Source organism: Lagopus muta, chromosome 6 (genome assembly GCF_023343835.1).
Source record: "Lagopus muta isolate bLagMut1 chromosome 6, bLagMut1 primary, whole genome shotgun sequence".
NCBI classification, from domain to species: Eukaryota; Metazoa; Chordata; class Aves; order Galliformes; family Phasianidae; genus Lagopus; species Lagopus muta.
Window position 1 is genome coordinate 7,907,009 of NC_064438.1, and position 19,618 is coordinate 7,926,626.

The 19,618-nt window shown below is 45.8% G+C and overlaps 1 protein-coding gene across 2 annotated transcripts in view; it reads right to left on the reverse strand.

Moving 5' to 3' along the window:
• PARVA (parvin alpha) overlaps positions 1-19,082 on the reverse strand; it is a 69,191-nt gene extending 50,109 nt beyond the window's left edge. Inside the window, exons 1-2 of one of the 2 annotated variants that reach the window (XM_048948797.1) lie at positions 18,614-19,082; positions 18,216-18,425 (exon numbers count right to left, since the gene is read on the reverse strand). In XM_048948797.1, coding sequence (XP_048804754.1) covers positions 18,216-18,425; positions 18,614-19,082 — 679 coding nt within the window. Of the gene's footprint in view, positions 1-18,215; positions 18,426-18,550 lie in introns of both variants that reach the window. The other variant, XM_048948796.1, reaches the window with a different exon arrangement.
• Between the last annotated feature and the right edge of the window lie 536 nt (positions 19,083-19,618).

A 19,618-nucleotide genomic window follows, 5' to 3' on the forward strand; every position in this document is an offset into this window, starting at 1 on the left:
CAAGATCAGTTTGTTGCAGTTTGAAAAACTGCAAACGTAAGTACCTAGTAATTCCACGGGGGCTTTGTGCTGTCTTGTTTTTAATATCAACTGCAGGTAGTAGCAGTAATTCTGGCTCATCTATTTTGCTCTCTTGAACGTCAGAGAGGAAAACAACATGCTTTTAGACTTAAAATAAGCAATGTGGCAGATTCAGATTTCTGACTCTAATGGCTGTTATTTTTTCCAAGAGAGATTATTAGGAAATAAAACATCTTAGACCTCTTACTCAAATCCCCCTCTTTTTTATAAGGGTAAGGAGCTAATTATGAAATAGCATTTCTTTAGATATCTATCCAATGTAATGCCTGCTGCAGCAGTGTGTAAAGCAAATTAAAAAAAAAAAAAGTACATCCTACAAATTTTCTGACTAATTCACACACAGAAAAATTAAGTACCAAGTGAGCTTGCTTTTATATGTGTATATGTAGAGAGGAAGTCCAGCTTTATATCAAGGCGTGCAAAAGAGAATTCAAAAACAAGTTAAAAAAAAAATAAGGAAGCAAAATCAAAGACAAATTCAGAAAGGGAAGCACTGCTTTGTTTCCACCTTGTAAGCTGCAGATTGGCACATGAGCCATATCAAGTCAATGAGTCTTTCCTGCCTCAGTTTCTCCAGAGATAGTAGGGATAAAACAAATATTTACTTTGTCCTGACCCACAAAAATCCCTGGATACTCAGAAAGGTGTGGATGAAAGCACTCTGTGTAAGGAGGGGCTGTCAGCAATTGCTGTTATGTGGGAAATAGAAATGGCAAAATAATTCACTTTTAAAAGACTCTGAAAACAAAAATATTGCTGTTGCAGACTGCAGGTCGGCAAGCAACTCGAGGTATTACGTTGATCCTCTAATCCCGCTTCTCCCTCACCCATCACCCATCAGGTTCTCAGTGTTTTTCTTACGAAGCTCTGACTCCACAGTCTGTCTCCGCAGCTCAGCACGGAGATGAGGTCTCGACGTGGAGCTGCCACCCTGGACTCAGACAAAGCAACTTAGCTCACAGCGTCTGACAAAACCCGCCGGGAGAAGCAGTTCGAGAACGACACGGGAGAAGAGAAGGGCGGCCCGGGCTCCCGCGGCGGCTGCTTCCCCCGGCAGCTGGAGCCACCTTGTGCCCCGCGGCGCACCTGCACCCTGCGCCGGGGGAGCGGGGCGGCACGGCAGCACGGGCAGCCCGAACCGAGCCGAGCCGAGCCGAGCCGCCTCCTGAGCTGCGACGGAGAGCTCCAACTGCTCTGCTGCGTGTTTGACTTGACAGAACTGCGGCCCTGAACTGTGTCGTTACAACAAAACCGCTCCGGCCCCTTCCTATTCTTCTCCCTCGCGCACTCCTGCGACAAGTTAGGTGTATCATCTTTTGGATCCGGTGCTGCAATACGTTATGCTGCATTTACTCCGAGCGCCCTGACATTATCATTATCTTCTTCTGTGCCCAGCAGCAACCGCAGCTCCTATAATGTCATTATTGTAATTAAGAACAATCTGAACCATTGACAGCACTGCCTCGTTTGCTCTAGAATTCCCCGTGCACTAGTGTTCCTCTAAACCAGTATCTCACTGCTAATAGTTTGCTGCTTTAAAACTGCCTGCTGTTACGAGAAAAAAAAACAAAACACGTTATTAGGCCCCAGCCTGACTCAATGGGCTAAGAAACTTAGGAAGAAAAAAAATAAATGGAAGGCCGTGTGCTGGCAGAGCGTTATGCTTTTCTTTACAGACATTGAAAATGGATTCACACCCTGCCAACCTATTCAGGCCGTTACCCAGGTGAGGAAGCTTATTTTGGCTTGCTTCAAAAGGGCCACCTGTACAGATACAAAAGAAAACATCTCTCTCTTCTCCCAGTAAATGCACCCAAAGTACTTCTCCGCCTCAACTCTCCCTTTCATTAATCCAGCTCACAGTTGGATAAGTAGGGCATGGCAATTTAGACATCCTTGTCTGGGAAATTCTGACCTTAACGCCCACTTTTGCAGCACATGCAGTCTTGATGCTGTCTATAGTCTTGTCTAGTTGCGAACAATGATGCCTGCTTGTTTGCTGAGCCATGCGGCCCGCAATACTCCCACAGCTGCTTAGTACCCAAACCTCAGCCTGCCCATGATTCCAGGAAAACAAGCCCTCCTGAGCTCTGAGTTCCTGCACCCTCTCTCAATTCCATTTTTCCAAGTGGCATTCCATAGGTTCACCACTAGTGAAGGCTAAGCCCACCCAGCGCTGGCTCCGTGCCACAGACTGCTTGCTCTGCCAGAGCGTGCAACAGGAAGGGCACCATCAGATCTACGTGAAGCACAATCAGAGGAGCCAAAAGGACTCGCCAATGACTCCAGCTACCAAGAACGCCTCGCAGAAATATTCCAGGAATTTTCTTTTGCAAAAATAATCAAGAAAAACGAGATCAACAAGATATTACCCAATAATGGTAAACTATGCACTGGTTAATACATACACGAATCAGAAATCATGAGGAGAAACGAACAGTCTAGAAGAACAGCAGTATTGCAAGATCATGACCAGTGTGCTATCTTGAATTCTGTATTAAATCCACATGAGTAAGAACATCTCACGGCACCACGTGCAGTTATTTCAGACAGGCTTCTACAAAACAAGAAGCAGCGCATTTGGGAGTCTGCAGAGTCTTGTTACTTAACCCTGCCAATCTTCAATACTGAGTAAGACCATCACTTGGTTGAACAGAGGCACAGTGCAGAGCCAGGTGCAGGATTAGGGGGAACAGATGGTGGCTAATCTTCCTAATACAGCTCTGCCAATACAACTCAGTAACTCGCTCCTGACCACTCACATTCCCGTTTCTCTTTTTTTAATTTTTTTTTTTTTCCACGGCCCTTGGTTTTCTCTGGCGTAGGTTGCCAAGGGATAGCTGCATGGAAGGCTAAGGATCCACATAGGGCTGCTGCTTTGATTTTGCTTTTGGTCCAAGACATTTTTTGTTCGTGCTTCAGCCTGGTCACCAAAATGAATTAACTCACTGGCTCACTCAGCACACATGCACACACCCAGTCCCACGAGGGCTAAGCATATTAAAACCAAGTCATGTTATCTATTAATAAGTATTAACACACCAAACATAAGCTGTGCGACAACACAAATACAGAGCAAGGTTCCAAGTGTTCTTTCATCAAGCAGCACAGTGAAAAGCAGCAGGTTAAAAAGCTTCTACTCCCTTGTACTCAAAGAAGTACCAGATCTGCCAGGAGCTGGAGAAGGAAGGCATCAGGAACACAGACAGCACACAAAGCCTCAGTGTCACCCCAGCCTGTACTGGAAGAACTGCATGTGAAACAGCAAAGTACCACAAAATATCCTGCTTTCCACCTCCTTCTCTCTCATAAAAGTGGCATCACTGGACGCTGTGCTGCTTCCAGCACAGCACTGGCTGTACCTAGCACGGTGTCAGCTGTCCTGTCAACATGCATCTCTTTCTGGTTTCACTTGCATTTTAGTTAAGAGCTTATAATGAGTAACACAAGTCAACATCACCACACAAGGAACTGGTGTGAGGAGGAAGAGAACAGAAGCTGTAGATGGGAAAGCACCAATATTTAAACAACGCCTCAACTACTGCTTTTGTAGAACTTCTCTTTATAAAGAGCTGTGCTTCTGCAAATAGTGACTTCACCTCCAGCAGCATCAGCATTTTGCTGAAGAAGACTGCAGAACTACGGGTTAAACTAAGAAGAAGCATTTGATTGTAGTTACAGTAAAGTAACAACAGAACCCACTGTCCTTACCTCAATGTCAGTGAGAAAGGCAGAAAGTCCCATATTCAACTATTCATTCTCCATGGGATGTGGCTTACTGGTTGCAGAAGACATAAAAGAGGGAAAAAAAAAAAAAAAAAAGATATATCCCAGATATGCAGTTCAAGGGACCCTCATAGAAGTACAGACTGACCCTTAGAGGAAGCTGGGTTTAGGCTGGAGGTTTTCAAGATTTAGAACCTCACAAACTAACTCAACCCAGAGAGAACTTCTCTCTGGCTCGAGTCTTGGGCTCTTCCCTTACCTTCAGGGCAGATTCCTTAAATGCTAAGGAAAATACTACAAACCTACAACTACAGATTTTCTTAACAGCATGCTCACTTTACTGAGGATGAAAGTGAGGACATCTTTATTCTGTTCTACAGCTTCACTTTGTTATAGTTATCTTCATGTTGAAGACTGATCGAATATTTCTGTGCACACCTGGTATTGGAGATAGAATATTTTAAGTCTGGAGATGTAAACAAAAAGTTAACATGGATATAAAGGCACATCAGGCTGAAACGGTATCTAGCTAGCTCTTCTCACCACAGTTCTGTCCTGTAATTTGGAAGCACTGGAAGCTCTTCACCTGTTTGTTTAATGTTGACTTTACTTCAGCACTTTCATCTTTTTTCTACCTTTCATCTAGATAATTGGTATGCCTCTAGTCAACTACAGCAGAGACCAGAAAGTATTGACAAAAGGTGATGCTGTCACCACACCTTCACCATACCTGGCCAGCCAGAGGCATGAGCTTGTTGAACAGGAGCACTCCAACTTGGGATGATCTCCAGAGGTCCCCCTCCAATATCCACTGTTCAGAGAACCTGCACCCAAGCTTGCCAGTCTCTGCATCACAGCCCAACTGGCAGCTTGTGGCCCACCTCCTTCCCTTAGCCTACTGACTAAAGATTTAGTTTTATTCTGTGTGAAACCTACAGAGTTGCTGAAAATTAAGAAACCACTGAAATGGGAAAAATACAGGAAGCACAAGGCATGTTTCTGTAGCAGCTATCTTACCCACATAATGTAAGTCAAATGCAAACACAGTGGCTTGATGGCCACGTGCAGGCATTCAGAGATTAACCCAAGTTACTGGCCATCCTGGGTCAGCACAGCCCAGACCCTGGCACCTGCCAGAAGTGAGTTCTGAATACCAAAACAGGAAGAGGCAAAATTCTTCCCTTGGCAAACCTTCCTGATGATCAGGAATTTCATGACCGAAAATCTAGTGAAAACAGTAACATTTTTTAGAATAATTTAGGAATGAGACTTCTGAAATTCAGAAATGCAGTCAGAAGCAAGATTTTCACATCTTTGAAACTCCTGAAGCCTATGAAACCAAACAAACAGAAAGATCCCACAAAAGCCGAGTTTCCTGAATCCAAAACCAAAGAGAGAGGGAACTAGATAAAACAAACGTTGCAATGAGATCATGACAAGTTCTAGCAAAACTGAAACGTCAGAAATATTAAAATGCAGACAATAGGAGGAAAAAAGCTATAAAAATATGCGAGGCATACAGACGAAGAACTCTGGGTCATAAATTACTGCACACAGGGGCTATTGCCACAGTTTGTGATAGTGCCTGGCTGTGGGAATCAAGTGTTGTTTCTGCATTAGAATTGTATAATATTATTTTTATTTTATGATCTCCGCTATCATAGTTCCCAGGAACACACTGTATATATGTGTATATATGTACATTTTGTCATACACACTGCAAGAATATCCTGCACGAGAGCAAACCAGAGAACAAGCCATGGCATGCCGGAGGAAGCGCCTGACATTGGGAAGGCCTGCATCATCCCCCAGTGCTCTTTGTTTAACGATGATGACTTTAAAGAAAATCACCATATCAATAGGACAAGGAGAGCACCGAGACATCTTGGAGACAACAGGATGACTGCTGACTGGCACCAGATAACAAGTAAATAACAAATGTAAACCTTCTGATAAGATTGTGAACCTGGAGTACCCAGCCAGTGGGGAAACAGGGGAGGGGGAAGGCAAGGGGGAGAAAACAGGGTATAAAGGCTGTCATGTTGTGTCCATAGGCGCGCTCCTACTTGTGGGACGCCCGCCATTGCAATCGCGAATAAATTCTGCTTTTATCAGAGATACCGTCCTGACAAAAATTACTTGGATTATTTCCAACAATTTGGGGGCTCGTCCGGGATTATTATCGCCTCTTTGAGAGTTTCCCTACTGCCCTGCACAGGATAGGTGCACCCCGCTGATTTCAGCGGTCCTGTCTGGGTGGTGAGGTGACTCCTTGGTACGGCCGATAAAAAACCGAGACTGTTTCATAGAGGACGGACTCTGTAAAAGCCAAGGGGCAGGCAGGCACGGGTGTTGGCCATTGCGACCCGGTAACTTCGTGCACGGACCAAGGTAAGGGGATTTAACTCTTTCCTTGGGGGTCGGTTGAGACTCTTTGAGTGTGTGTGACTGAGACGCGCTGTCAGTGCGAAGCGAGTGCGGAGTCCCGACCTGCGGTTCCGCTGTCCCGCGAGGGGCACGGCCAGGGACGGACGAAGCGGCTGTGTTGGTGAAAGGAAGAGTCTCGGGAGGGAACTGTTGGTGTGCGGTACCCTGTGCGCTTGACGAAGTGCCAGCAGTACACCCCTATTAATCCGAGATAGGAGTCTAGTACTCCTGAGGGATTGGGCCCGAAATCCGAGAATCAGAGTGTGGTAACCTGTGAGCTGGGGAGTTCACAGTAGCATTCTGGAGGGATGGGTAATAGGAGTTCCCGAGAGCAGGGGAAAAAGGTCCCCGGAATGGTGCCTAGAGAGAGCCAGCCCCTTGGGAGAAGTGTTTCAAAATTGGAAAATAATCCCAAAACTAGGAAAAGAACAGGGAAAAGATGTTTAAATACTGTATACAGTAGAGAGCCACTACAGGGAAAATCATTTTTGTTTTGACCAAAATAGGAGTCTGACGAAAATTGGGCCTATCAGACTTTGTATTTATATCTCAACAGTAAGACTCCTTTTTCTGAAACAGAATTGGCTTAGGTCGCTTAATGAGTGCAAGGAGTAAAGAAATGTTCCTCGCGAGGAGTCCAAGTTCAAAGGAAATGGGAAAGAGAAGCAGAAAGATCATAAATGGGATCCCTTAGGTAACTTCCCCCCCCTTTAATTTCTAAAGCAGTGCAATTTTTAAAGCAGCGGTGACCTCTCCAGAGGAGGAGAGTGGGTGCTGCTGATCTGTGCAGGGTCCTGGAGAGAGGATGCGCTCTTAATTACTGAGGGAGTTGGAGTAATGCGAATGGGACCTGGAGAGTTTTCCTTTCTCTAATACTAACCTTACTAATACTTCACTTTGTCCTCTTAAGGCAGTCTTAGGTCAAAGGGAAAAAAGGTGCGGTAATGCCTGCTGTTTTTACTAGAAGAGAAGTTAGGAGTTGCAAGAAAAATTCCTTAACTGAGGATCCTATAAGTGTAGCAGAACAATTAGATCAATTTCTAGGGCCTAATTTGTACTCATGGATGGAAATGATGTTTATCATTGATATGTTGTTTATTGGAGAAGGAGGTTGACAGCTATGCAAGTGTGGGAAATGAATACAGAGGGAAGGTTGAGCTCTGGAGGAAGGCAGAGAGAGAGGAAGGATCCTGAGGATAAATTGTCCTGATTATTGTCACTGTCTTTATGATTGTTAAATGTTTATGTCCTGAAGGTGTTATGTTATGTTGTGTACGAGGCTGTTATGGAACAAGGGGTGTCTAAAGTGATATGAGAAGACCCCCTGGGTTGTATTTTGGCTCACTGGAGAAACATTGTTGGTGAGCCAGGGGGAATATTGAATAAGAAACCAGGAACGTAAATGGAGTAATGGGACCAGTTGTATAATTGAGTATCCTAATCATGAGACCAAGTGCTGGGTGTTTGTGGAAGCTGAGGAATTGTGTTGTTTGATTTGTGGATTTTGAAGGCACTGGGAGAAACTGTCTTAATGGTATGTGGAAATTATGTGGAAATGCAGTTTTAATGGTATGTGGAAACGCAGTTTTAATGGTATATGGAAATTATGTGGCAATGCAGTTTTTAATGGTATATGAAAATGAAGAAATGCAATTTTAATGGTATGTGGAAATTGTGTGGAAATGCAACTTTTAATGGTATGTGGAAATTATGTGGAAATGCAGTTTTAATGGTATGTGGAAACGCAGTTTTAATGGTATATGGAAATGCAGAAATGCAACTTGTAATGGTATGTGGAAATTATGTGGAAATGCAATTTTTAATGGTATGTGGAAATTGTGTGGAAGTGCAATTTTAATAGTATGTAGAAATGCAGTTGTTAACGGTATATGGAAATTATGTGGCAATGCAGTTTTTAATGGTATGCGGAATTGCAATTGTTAATGGTATGTGGAATTGCAGTTGAGGGTACAAATAGTGGAATTGTGGAAAAACAAACAAACAAACAAAAAAAAAAATGGCAAAAAGGTTAAGGAAAACAGTGAGTTTGGGATATTAGAGTTGGGCCGGCACAAGAACACATCCCCGCACACCCCCCCCACTGCGGCTTGTAAGAACAACTTGGAGTGGGAGAAAGAGCTGGGGGCTGGAGCCTCCCGCTGTGATGTGAAGGGGTGCAGTGCTTGTGAATGGGGATGGGACGGACATTGGAAGTGAGAATAGCCGGCATCTGCAGAGCTGGGGAAACCCGATATCCAGTGTGAGCACTGGAAGCCTGGGGAGAGAAGGGAGTGAAACTGAAATACAATGTTAGTAATGGCTGTGATGATGAGAGTTTGGGAAGTGAAAAGGGCTTGGGAAAAACAAACTGAGGAAGGCAAAGTTGAGCAAGGTTAACAGGGATGTCCTTACCTAGAAGAAGAGGTAAGGGGAGCCTGGAAGGACTCAGGGAGAGTTCCACCCTGCCAGGACTGAAAGCAGCAGGGGAAGCAGGCTGAAGAGGTTTGTTTTCTGGTACCTCTGGGTGCCTCTTACTGTTACCCGTAGATGATTTTTGTAATAGTTGTAGCAGCTACTGGCAAGAGAAGTTTACTTTTTTTGGACCAATTAAATACAGGCTAGGAGAACAAGTAGGAATATATAAATTCTTGTACATGCCAGGTTCTCCAAAACGATTATTTGGGCATGACATGTTAGAATAGTTGAATGTGGAGATTAAATTCAGTAGAGACGATTGGACCTACTTGTCAAGCAAGAGCAATGGACTGAAAATTTTAAGTCTGGCTTTAACACAAACTGGGAAAAGCAATGTTGTACTCCCAGAAGTTACGTAAATCCTACATTGGGTATACACGGGATTGCAGGCATCAGGGATGCCTGGCAGAGCCAAAAATGCAGCCCAATGAAAGTTAAGTTAAAGATGGGAGCCAGCCCAACCAGGGTAAAGCAATGCCCTTTGAGGATACAAGATTGTAGGAGGATAAAAGAAATAAAAATAACTTTTTGGATTTTGGATTACTAATTGGATAGAAATCCAAATACAACACCCAATCTTGCAAATGAAAAATTCAATGGCAAGAGCTGTAGTTTGGTACAAGGTTTGAGGGCAATTAATAGAAAAGTTGAATATATACAACACATGGTCTATATCTTTATTAACCAAGTTAAGGAATAAGTAGGTGGGTTTTACCGTTCTGGACTTGAAGTACACCTTTTTCTGTCTGGTTTTGCAAAAGAAAGTCTAAAATTATTTGCCTTTGAATAGAAAAACTGAAATATGGAGAGAAGGAAAAAAAAATAATAATTAAAAGTAATAATAATAATAATTCAGTTAACCTGCACAGTGATACCCAGGGTTGTGAGAACAGCCCAGTGATTTTTGAGAACTGGTCAACTCGTGAGCCTGAGATTTGGGTTCACCATCTCACAGTGGAACTTTACTGCAGTACATGGATGCTACAGTAACAAAGGACTGTGTGCAATGGACTGTGAGCTTGCTGAATTTCTTGATTTAAAAGGCTATCAAGTTTCTCAACAGAAAGCACAACTGATCAAAGAGAAGGAAGCAACTTGCTGAACACCCAGAACACCAACGCAGAGCTGCCTCCAAGCCAGCAGTGTGTGACTGCATGGAGACTGTCTGTGCAAGTTGGTCAGAGCTACAGGAGGAACCGTTGGACGATGCTGAGGAGTCCTGGATTCATCGACGGAAGCAGTTTTGTGAAGACAAGGAAACCGTAAGGCAGGACATGCAGTAACTGCTACTGACAAGGTAATTGAAGCAAAACCATTACCTGTGGGGACTTCCACTCAGAAGGCTGAAATAATTGCCTTGACAAGAACCTTAAATATATGGATGGATGCTAAATATGCTTTTGGGGTGGTACCCACTCGTGGTACCATCTGGAAAGAGCAAGGATTGTTTACACACAAGGAAAACAAATTCAGCATGATGTAAATCTACCAAAGAACATCATGGCTGTTATACATTGTAAAGGACATCAGAAGAGTGACGCTGTACAGGAAACTGGAAATATGATGATGGATCAGGTGGCAAAACAGGCAGCTGAAGGAAAAGAAATTGGTGAACGGCTTTAATTCCAGACGGTAAACTTGAAATATCTGAACCTTAGTCAAAACCTATAAGGTACTCTAGAAAGGATAGGAATCTAATTAATGAAGGGAAGAGGGCAAGCTGACAGATGGGTACAGACCCAGATGGACACACTGTTGTGCCCATTAGTATTTTATAGAATTTGGTTCTAAGGGAACATAATAAAACATGGGGGGTACAGACACCAGAAAGTAACTGTACAATCCTAGTACCAGGAACAGGGTACAAGTGGGGCTTGTTGGAAAGGGAACCTTCCAGGACAACAATTGCAAATTGATTTTTTTAACTGCCAGGAAAAATGAGGGTTTTGATATATACTAGTTCTAACCAATACCCTTTCAGGGTGACCAGAAGCATTCCCTTGCAGGACGAATAGAGCCAAGGAAGTAACCAAGGTACTTTTGCAGGAGATTATTCCAAGGTTTGGGTGTCCTGCAACAATACCCTTCAACCAGGGAACTCATTTTATTGCAGAGATTGTCCAAGAGGTCAGCAAGCATTGGGAATAAATTGGCAATTGCACACAGCACACAGACCACAGGCGAGTGGTCAGGGGGAAAAGATGAACTGTCTAATTAAATCACAGGTTGTAAAACTGGGACAGGAAGCTGGACTATCCTGATCACAGTTGTTGCCTCTGGCTCTCCTTAGTACCAGAACAAAACCTAGAGCCAAAGAGGGGTTAAGTCCTTTCAAAATACTGTACAGAAGGCCTTATGTTGTACAAAAGGGGATTTCTACCCAAGTAGGGAGCGAAATACTAACTGAGCATGTGATAAGTCTGCAGGAATAGCTTTGAGAAAAGGAGAAACTGGTTCTAGGAACTAGAGCCCAAGGCCTTGATGTGGCTCGATAATATGTATGTAACAAATCTCTTTAAGATTCGCCCCTGGAACCAAGGTGGGTAGGTCTGTTCCAGGCGCTGCTAACATCCCACACAACAGTGAAAGCACTGTGGATACATCATACTAGAGTTAAGAAGGTCCCTCAAACACAATGAGAACTGAAATCAGCTGGACCCTTAAAATTGTGAATCTAAGGACAGAAATATGGGCTCTTGTAACTGTTAGAAATGTTGATTTGATGAGTGCAGCATTTGATGTAAATACTTATGTATCTCTTGTGACAAACATTATTACATATCAATATTGTTTGGTATGTGGGCAAGCTAAGGATTTAAACTTTTTTTCTTCTTGCTGTTCCTGATGATTTTAAGGCAAGAAATCAAACTGTTGCAGGGTTTGAGTCACTGTCCTGGTGGGTGATGATCAACAAGAATGTAGATTGGGTTAACTACATCTGTTATAATCAATGGAGATTTACAAATTATACAAAGAGTGCAATAAAGAGAATTGCAGGACAGTTATATGCCACAAGTAGGGTGGCCTGAGAAAATAGGATCTCCTAAGATATGATAAAGGAATGTATATGTAACACTGGGTACCCGTTGTTGCACCTTCATCCCAATAACACAGCTCTGGATGACATAATAATGAAGGCATTGCAAGGGCTTGGTGCCACCCTTGGCAATGAAGTGGTAGAAAAAAAAAAAAAAATCAGGAATAGATACTTCTGTCACTGGATGGTTGGAGTTCTGGTTTGGTAAATGGAAAGGGGTGACTGTATCCACATTTACTTCGTTGATAGTAGCAGCAGGAGCCTTGATGGCCACTGGTTGCTGTGTTACCCCCTTTGTGAGGGGACTAGTAGAGTGAGCACTAATAGATAGTAATATAGATATAATAATTACTATAATAATGTAGATAATAATGATAGAGAGAGCACTATTGAAGCAAGCACTAAGGGAGCCATTACATTTGGAAAAAATTTTGGTATTAGAGGAGATGGGAGATAAAGAAAGTGAAGATGAGGGCGATGTCTATAAAAGTGAACCTTAAAGAATTGCAGAAATCAACAATGTATAAAAAAGAAAAAGGGGGGAATTGTGGGAATCAAGTGTTGTTTCTGCATTAGAATTGTATAATATTATTTTTATTTTATGATCTCCGCTATCATAGTTCCCAGGAACACACTGTATATATGTGTATATATGTACATTTTGTCATACACACTGCAAGAATATCCTGCACGAGAGCAAACCAGAGAACAAGCCATGGCATGCCGGAGGAAGCGCCTGACATTGGGAAGGCCTGCATCATCCCCCAGTGCTCTTTGTTTAACGATGATGACTTTAAAGAAAATCACCATATCAATAGGACAAGGAGAGCACCGAGACATCTTGGAGACAACAGGATGACTGCTGACTGGCACCAGATAACAAGTAAATAACAAATGTAAACCTTCTGATAAGATTGTGAACCTGGAGTACCCAGCCAGTGGGGAAACAGGGGAGGGGGAAGGCAAGGGGGAGAAAACAGGGTATAAAGGCTGTCATGTTGTGTCCATAGGCGCGCTCCTACTTGTGGGACGCCCGCCATTGCAATCGCGAATAAATTCTGCTTTTATCAGAGATACCGTCCTGACAAAAATTACTTGGATTATTTCCAACATGGCCTAATGCACAGCCTTTGACTTAGTGCATGAGCAGTAACAAACACCTCACAGCGAATTGCATCTCAGTGCTCATCAGTTCCTGCTGGGTGCAGAGAGCACAGCTGCAGAGGGAGGAGGCAGCCAGGCAGAAGAGAGGCAGACCCAAAACCCACAGCAGTTGCTCCTGCACCTGTGCGCACCCAGCAGAGCAGGGGACACCAGCTAACAGAGTGCCAGCACTGCCACTTAATCCAGGCCCAAGAGCTGTGCCGGGAGGGCTACTGCCATCACAACATAAGCAACAGTTGAGTTTTCTGTCTACGCTGACAGAAGTGTTTCACAGGCACTGAAACACTAGCGATCCTTTCAACCCTCAGAGCAGAGGACGCCCTCCAGCTATCCTGAGATCTGGTTTCAAAGGATTGAAAACAAAAACAACTGCTCTCCTCCTGATTAGTTTCTTCCTTACTTTTTTCCTAAGCCCTGCCCTTGTGCTTAGAAAGGCTCCCAGCGACACAATGACAACAAAGAAGCAGGTGAGCCTTCCCTCTGCTTCTCTTTCCACTTTCCCGTTCCTCCCATTCAGCAGAAGTATTCCATCTGCTTTCTGGGACTGGCACCAAGGCAGTATTCCTCCAGGGGCAGAGGGGCAGGCTGTGCCCAGCACCAGATGCACAGCTGGCTGTGATGCCCTGCCAGTACACTGGGGACATATGAACGTGGTGTGCAGCAGCAGCAGGGAAAGAAGATTATGCACACATTTCACTTGTTATGCAGTGAGGTTGGAGGTAGAACACATTAAGGCAGACATCAAAGCAGCAGCTATCCTGATGGTGCAGGAAAGCCCAGCCCCAACGAGCCGGTACGCTGTGGTACAAACAGAAAGCAGAGATTGGAAGGTGCTGATAAAGTTTTCCTCACGACATTTCCTCCTCAAAGGAAATACAGCATGTGCTTGCAAGGCACCGGGATGGAATGAGCACACAGAAGCCCATTTTCATTTGTGCTACATGTTACCAATGGATATTAGCAAGCGTAACAGTAGAGTTGACAGTTCTTCTTCCAATCCACATATTAGGTACAGTATCAAGTGACAGCAGCAGCAAAGAATACACCTACAAAGTATTTATGCTGATCTAGAATAACCCACACAAAAAACAAGCAGGTGAGCAGAACATGTCTACTGACAGAGATTTTTCAGTCACAGAATTGTAGGTGCTGGAAGGGACCTCTAGAGATGATCCAGTCCAACCTCCTGCAAAGCAGACTCCCTAGGCCAGGTTGCACAGGTAGGCGTCCAGACAGGTCCTGAATGTCTCCAGAGAAGGAGATTCCACAACCTCTCCGGTCAGCTCTGTCACCCACACTGTGAAATTCTTACACACATTTGTGTGAAACTTCCTATACTTCAGATTGTGGCTGTTTCCCCTCATCCTTTGGCCATGCACTGCTGAAATAAGTCTGGCATCGTTCCTTTGCCTTCCACACTTTAGATGTTTATAGGCATCAAACAAATCCCCTCTCAGTCTTCTTTTCTCAAGGCTGAACAGACCCAGTTCACTCAGCCTTTCCTCGCTTGGGAGATGCTCTAGGCCCTTTCAAATCTTTGTGGCCTTCTGCTGGACTCTTTCCAGGAGATCCCTTCCTACTTTGTACCAGGGAGCCCAGAACTGGACGCAGTGCTCCAGATGAGGCCTCACCAGGGCAGAGGAGAAGGGGAGGATCACCTACCTCGATCTGCTGGCCACGCTCTTTTTAGTGCACCCCAGGATCCCATTGGTCTTCTTGGCCACAAGGGCACACTGCTGGCTCACGGCCAACCTGTCGTCCACAGGAACATCCAGGTCCTTCTCTGCAGAGCTCCTCTCCAGCAGGTCAGCCCCCAGCCTGTACTGGCACATGCTGTTATCCCTCCCTAGGTGCAAGACTCTACGCTTGCTTTTGTCAAACCTCGTCTGGCTCCTCACGGCCCAACAAATTCTTCAACAAATTTTCTCCTGCACTACTCAAAGACAAGTCACAGAAACAGATCCAAAGAAAATAAGCCAAATATCTCAGCTAACATAGGGCACTTGTGTACCAAAAAGCCTTGTTTCTTTGGTAAGCACCCGCAGCCAGCTGGAAGTGTGATCTCTGTCAGTCACACATCAAAGCACTTCAATCACAGATTCCAGAAAGACACAAATTTTACTTCAAGTACCTCAGATGCTCCCACCACGCTGTGCTTAGGCTTCATCGGTAGTCTTTACTTTGTTCTCAGTATCATTTTTTTCAAATGCATGACTGCAACAAAGTGAAGATTGAGAAGCTGAATGATATTTTCAAGAATTAGCCAAGTCTACAAGATTCTTAAGCTGTTAACATACTCGTCCCTTGGGCACACACAAAAACACTACTCCTGTGACCTCACATACCCAACCGAAATCAAAACAGAACACGCCAAAGAAATATCACAGCCAGAAGCTACAACACTGGTTCCTTTTCCTGCCCATCAACAGCAACTAAACTAGGACGAAGAGCAGTCAAATTTCTGAAACTGATGTCATATCAATTGGAAAATTGGCTGAGCCCACACCACAAGCAGTAATTGCTCTCTACTCAATTTAGTGGCCCAAGCTGCCCGTTTCCCATCTGCTCCTACACAGTTTAAGTAATTCTGATCTTTGTTCTTTGTTCCTGAAAGTGTCACAGACTTATAAATGTGTCAGAGGCCAATTCTTTACATTCTCTACTACGATAAGCTATTATGAAGAGTGAAAATTCTGCATCTGTAATTGCCAAGCCAGGCAAATTCAAGGAGGACAACCTGAACCCGCCACGTAAAATTCATAAGGTAACATAGCACACACCTTCATGTGCAGAAAACGAGGTCATCACGTTTGCTCCTTGCCTTGTATGAAGACAGGCTTAATACACAGTACAAACTGCTACCAAATTGTGTGATTTGCTGTTGGTTTTGAGGAATACATAGAGGCCCACTGAACACCTTATGCTCCTGCTCAGCACCCCCTGGGCTCCTTAGAAGCAGATAAGAGTCATCTCAGTCTTGGAATGGTTTTCAGGAACGAAAAGGACAGAATCTCACCAAGTACAGAATTCTGGGACACGACAGCTCAGCTGTAAATCAAATATCAGATCATCAGATATTCCAGTAGTATCTCAGCATTTTTTTGTAAGATAAAAAGCTATTCCAAACACAGTTTAGAGTTTGTGGGTTTTGTTACTTAAACAACGTATTTATGCTATCTAAAGTCACAGCTGCTTCACACTCTCATGAATGACAGTGTTCTCATCCTAAGATGACAGCAGATGAAGTACTGTAAATGAAAACCAAGACCCTACGTGACAGAAAATAACAAATCTTTGCTCCAAATTTTAGATCTCATGAAATGCCCTGTAAAACACACTGCAACTAAATATTATGTTTTAATGCATGACTAATCCCTACCAACGTATTCTGTGCTATCTTGAGTAACTGTATCTTAGGTTACCCAAAGCATCACTTTGACAGTGATCAAAATGGCTGCTGATAGCACAAACACAAATGCTACATACATACAATAATAGGTCATCTACAGTAATTAACTACATATATAGCACAGACTGCACTAAAACATAATTGGTATACACCATACAACAGATGGATGGTGCTTCCAATCTCACTAACATACCTCGCTTCCACTGGACATACAACAGTTAAATACATGGGGAAACACACAGGATGTTATGGAGACTTTAATGACTTATCTTTCTTCAAATAAATTCCCTGCCAAGTTGCAAAATAATTCTCTGAAATACTGTTAAATAAAAGTTAGAAAACTGGGAAACATAAAGGAAAACACTAATGTGTTCCGACTTTGCAAAAGGGCAAATAGTAACATGATGAGATAATGAAATGACAGATACAAGATTTAGTCAATGACTTTAATACAGACACAGAACTCCTGAGAAGAAACACAGTTTCACAGAACACATTTTTATTTATTAATTTATTTATTTTTGTAAGATTAAAAGATTGTGGATAAGAGTAACTGTGCCGTCTCTAACAGCTTCCTGGAGAGCTGTGACAGTGCTCTCTGTCTCTGAGGAAAAGAGCCTTATTTATACGAATACTGCGCATACTAAATCAATTACAAATAGGTTCAAGATCTCTAAATGCACCTACAATGCAGCCTCATCACAGATTTGTTTTCTACTCCAGCGCCACTCATGTTCATCACTACTCTCTGGAGGTAACGTAAGAAGACAACCAGCACAGTTTGCCACTGCTGACCATTTCACCAACTTCTGAGTCATTCGCAATGACCAGAAAAAGCCAAACAATGTGAGTGCAGTTGTGCAACGTGCATTTTAATTGAAAAGCAAGACAGCACATCTAGAAAGAAGACACGACAGACACAGAGTAAGGGGCTGTACTGCCCCAGAGCTTTGGCGGAGAGGCACTTGACAGGTGCCTCTTTGAAATGCCGTGCTGCTTCACTACCCAGCTATGTACTTCAGAAGCAGGGTCTGCTGAGCGGAACGTCTCTCTCCCTTGCAAGCAAAGAGCTTGCAGACTTCAAAAACAGTTTTGAAGTAACTGCTACCTTGGTATCGAGTTCAAATTAAAATCAGCAACAAAAACGATGGGTGAGTAAGGCTAAATTCCAGTTCTCTGCCTCATGGGATTCTAAATCGGCAGATGCAGCAGAGGGTGGTATTAATTCATATACGGACAAAGAACCCGACTGTCGGCTCAGCGTTTTTCGAGCTCCACTGCAGGCAAAGGCTCCCAGCCGGACACAGAACGAGCAGGTCCAGCCTCGGAGCGCTGCTGCAAGCTGTGTGCGTCACCCTGCTTTCCCACAGCGCCGTGCCCACGGCGGGCCGCACTCCAACACACACCAACGGACAGCGCGCACAGCAATCCGCACGCTGCTCGCACCACAGCCTCAGACGCACGCAGAGCAGCGGGCCGAACCCCGCCCCGCCCCGCCCGCCATCCGGACGGCCACGGGGATACGGCCCGCTCTTGCGCGCGGCCCTACGGCCGCCCCGCCCGGCCCTCCCCGGCCCGCGGGACGAACTCGGAGCCGCCCGGCTCCCTCGGCCGATCCGCACGGCCCGGCCCCACGGCCGCAGCGGCTCCGCGTCTCCCGGCCCGCGCTCCGCGTCCCCGCGCCGCCACCGCGAGCGGCGCTCCCCGCCCGGCCCCAGCGGCTCCCCGGGGCGACGCGGCGCTCCTCCCTTCGCCGCTCGCCTGCCCACCCCACCCGCGTCCGCCCGTCAGCCCCTTCCTCCGCTCCCCCGAGCCTTTCCTCTCCCCCTGTCTCCTCCCACCCCCCTCCCCGTCCCGAGGTAACTCCCAGGAAACGCGCGGACCCGCGACTCTTACCTTCTTTGGCTTTTTTCCTCCTCGCCAGCGTGCCGCCGAGCTTGCCCAGGAAGGAGTCATCCTTTTTTCTGGACGGGGGCGATTTCGGGGTGGGAGATTTGGGGGAAGAAGGGGACTTCTGGGGGGACGATGCCATGGCGGCCGGGCCGGCGCTCGGGGATGGAGGAGGCGGCTGCGAGGCCCCGGAGCCGTGGGAGGCCGCTCCCGGCTCTGAACGGAAGCGGAATTATTCCAGGCATTTGAGGCAGCTCCGCTCCGCTCTCCCGCTCCTGCCCTGCCTCCCGCCCGCCCTTCGCCACGCGCCTCTGCCGGCGGCTGCGCCCCTCCGCCCTCACCTGTCCCGCCGAGGGACGGCCTTCCCGCCCTGCCACCTCGCGCCTTCCTGCGGCTCGGCTCACCTCGGGCTCCGGCGAGGGCCGACCCGCTCGGCGAAAAGCCTCGCCGCACCGCAACTTGGGTGCGGGCGGAGGCGCAGCTTTGGCACGGGAAGGGCGCAGCCCGGCAGCCCGAGCGGGGCTGGGCCTCGGGGCGGAGCGGCAGGGCGCCGACCGCCGGAGCTGAGGGCCGCTCGGTCGGAGTCGTGGGAACTCGTCGGTAGCTGCTCGCACGTGGCGGCTCTGGAGGGGTGGGCGCTGCAGGCAGGTGTTTCTGCACTCTGATCAGCTGCCCAAGTGACGGTGCCGCTCGATAGCCTCGTGCAGGCTGCAGGCATGCACGCGTCTCCCTGGAGCACGCTTTGCTAAGCAGCCCGTGGGTTACCGCCAGAGCCGCCGTGTGAGGGAGTGTGAGGGAGGCGGGCATGGCGATGTCTGTTTCAACAGAAAAAATACAACCGCTATAGAAAACGGGGACGAAGAAAGGTGACATAGCCCGTACTAATCCTCCTTTGATTTGCAGATGAGTAGCCTAAGAGAGAAGCCTCTTTGAAACAGCTGGTGTGCTGCGGCTCGGGAGCTGGTGCGGGAGGCACCCGGGGCAGCGGTGTGTCAGCTGGAGGCACCGCTTTCACTCCCCACTTAATCGCTCGATTAACAATTCAGGCAAAAAGCCACACACGCTTCATGCAAATACCTAGCTATCCATTAGGCGTAATAAGTGAAATGAAATTACCGCGAGGATATTTCTAAATCAGCTAATAATCGTTGTGTTTTCACAAGCTGGTGGCATCGGTTAGCTGACATCAATGAGTATTTGTTGTGTGCAGTTAGTATATGCCCTGGGGAAAAGCTTTATTCATCCAACTGCCATCAGTTAAAAGCATAACGAGCCCAGGCTGCCACCACTGCTCCGCTCGTCCTGGGGTTTGCTCTCTGGCTCAAAGCAACACTTGTGTTCCCTGGACTGTTGTCTGCAGGTTGTTTTGAAAAGTTTTTCCATTTATGATGATTCTTTTTGAGGACAGT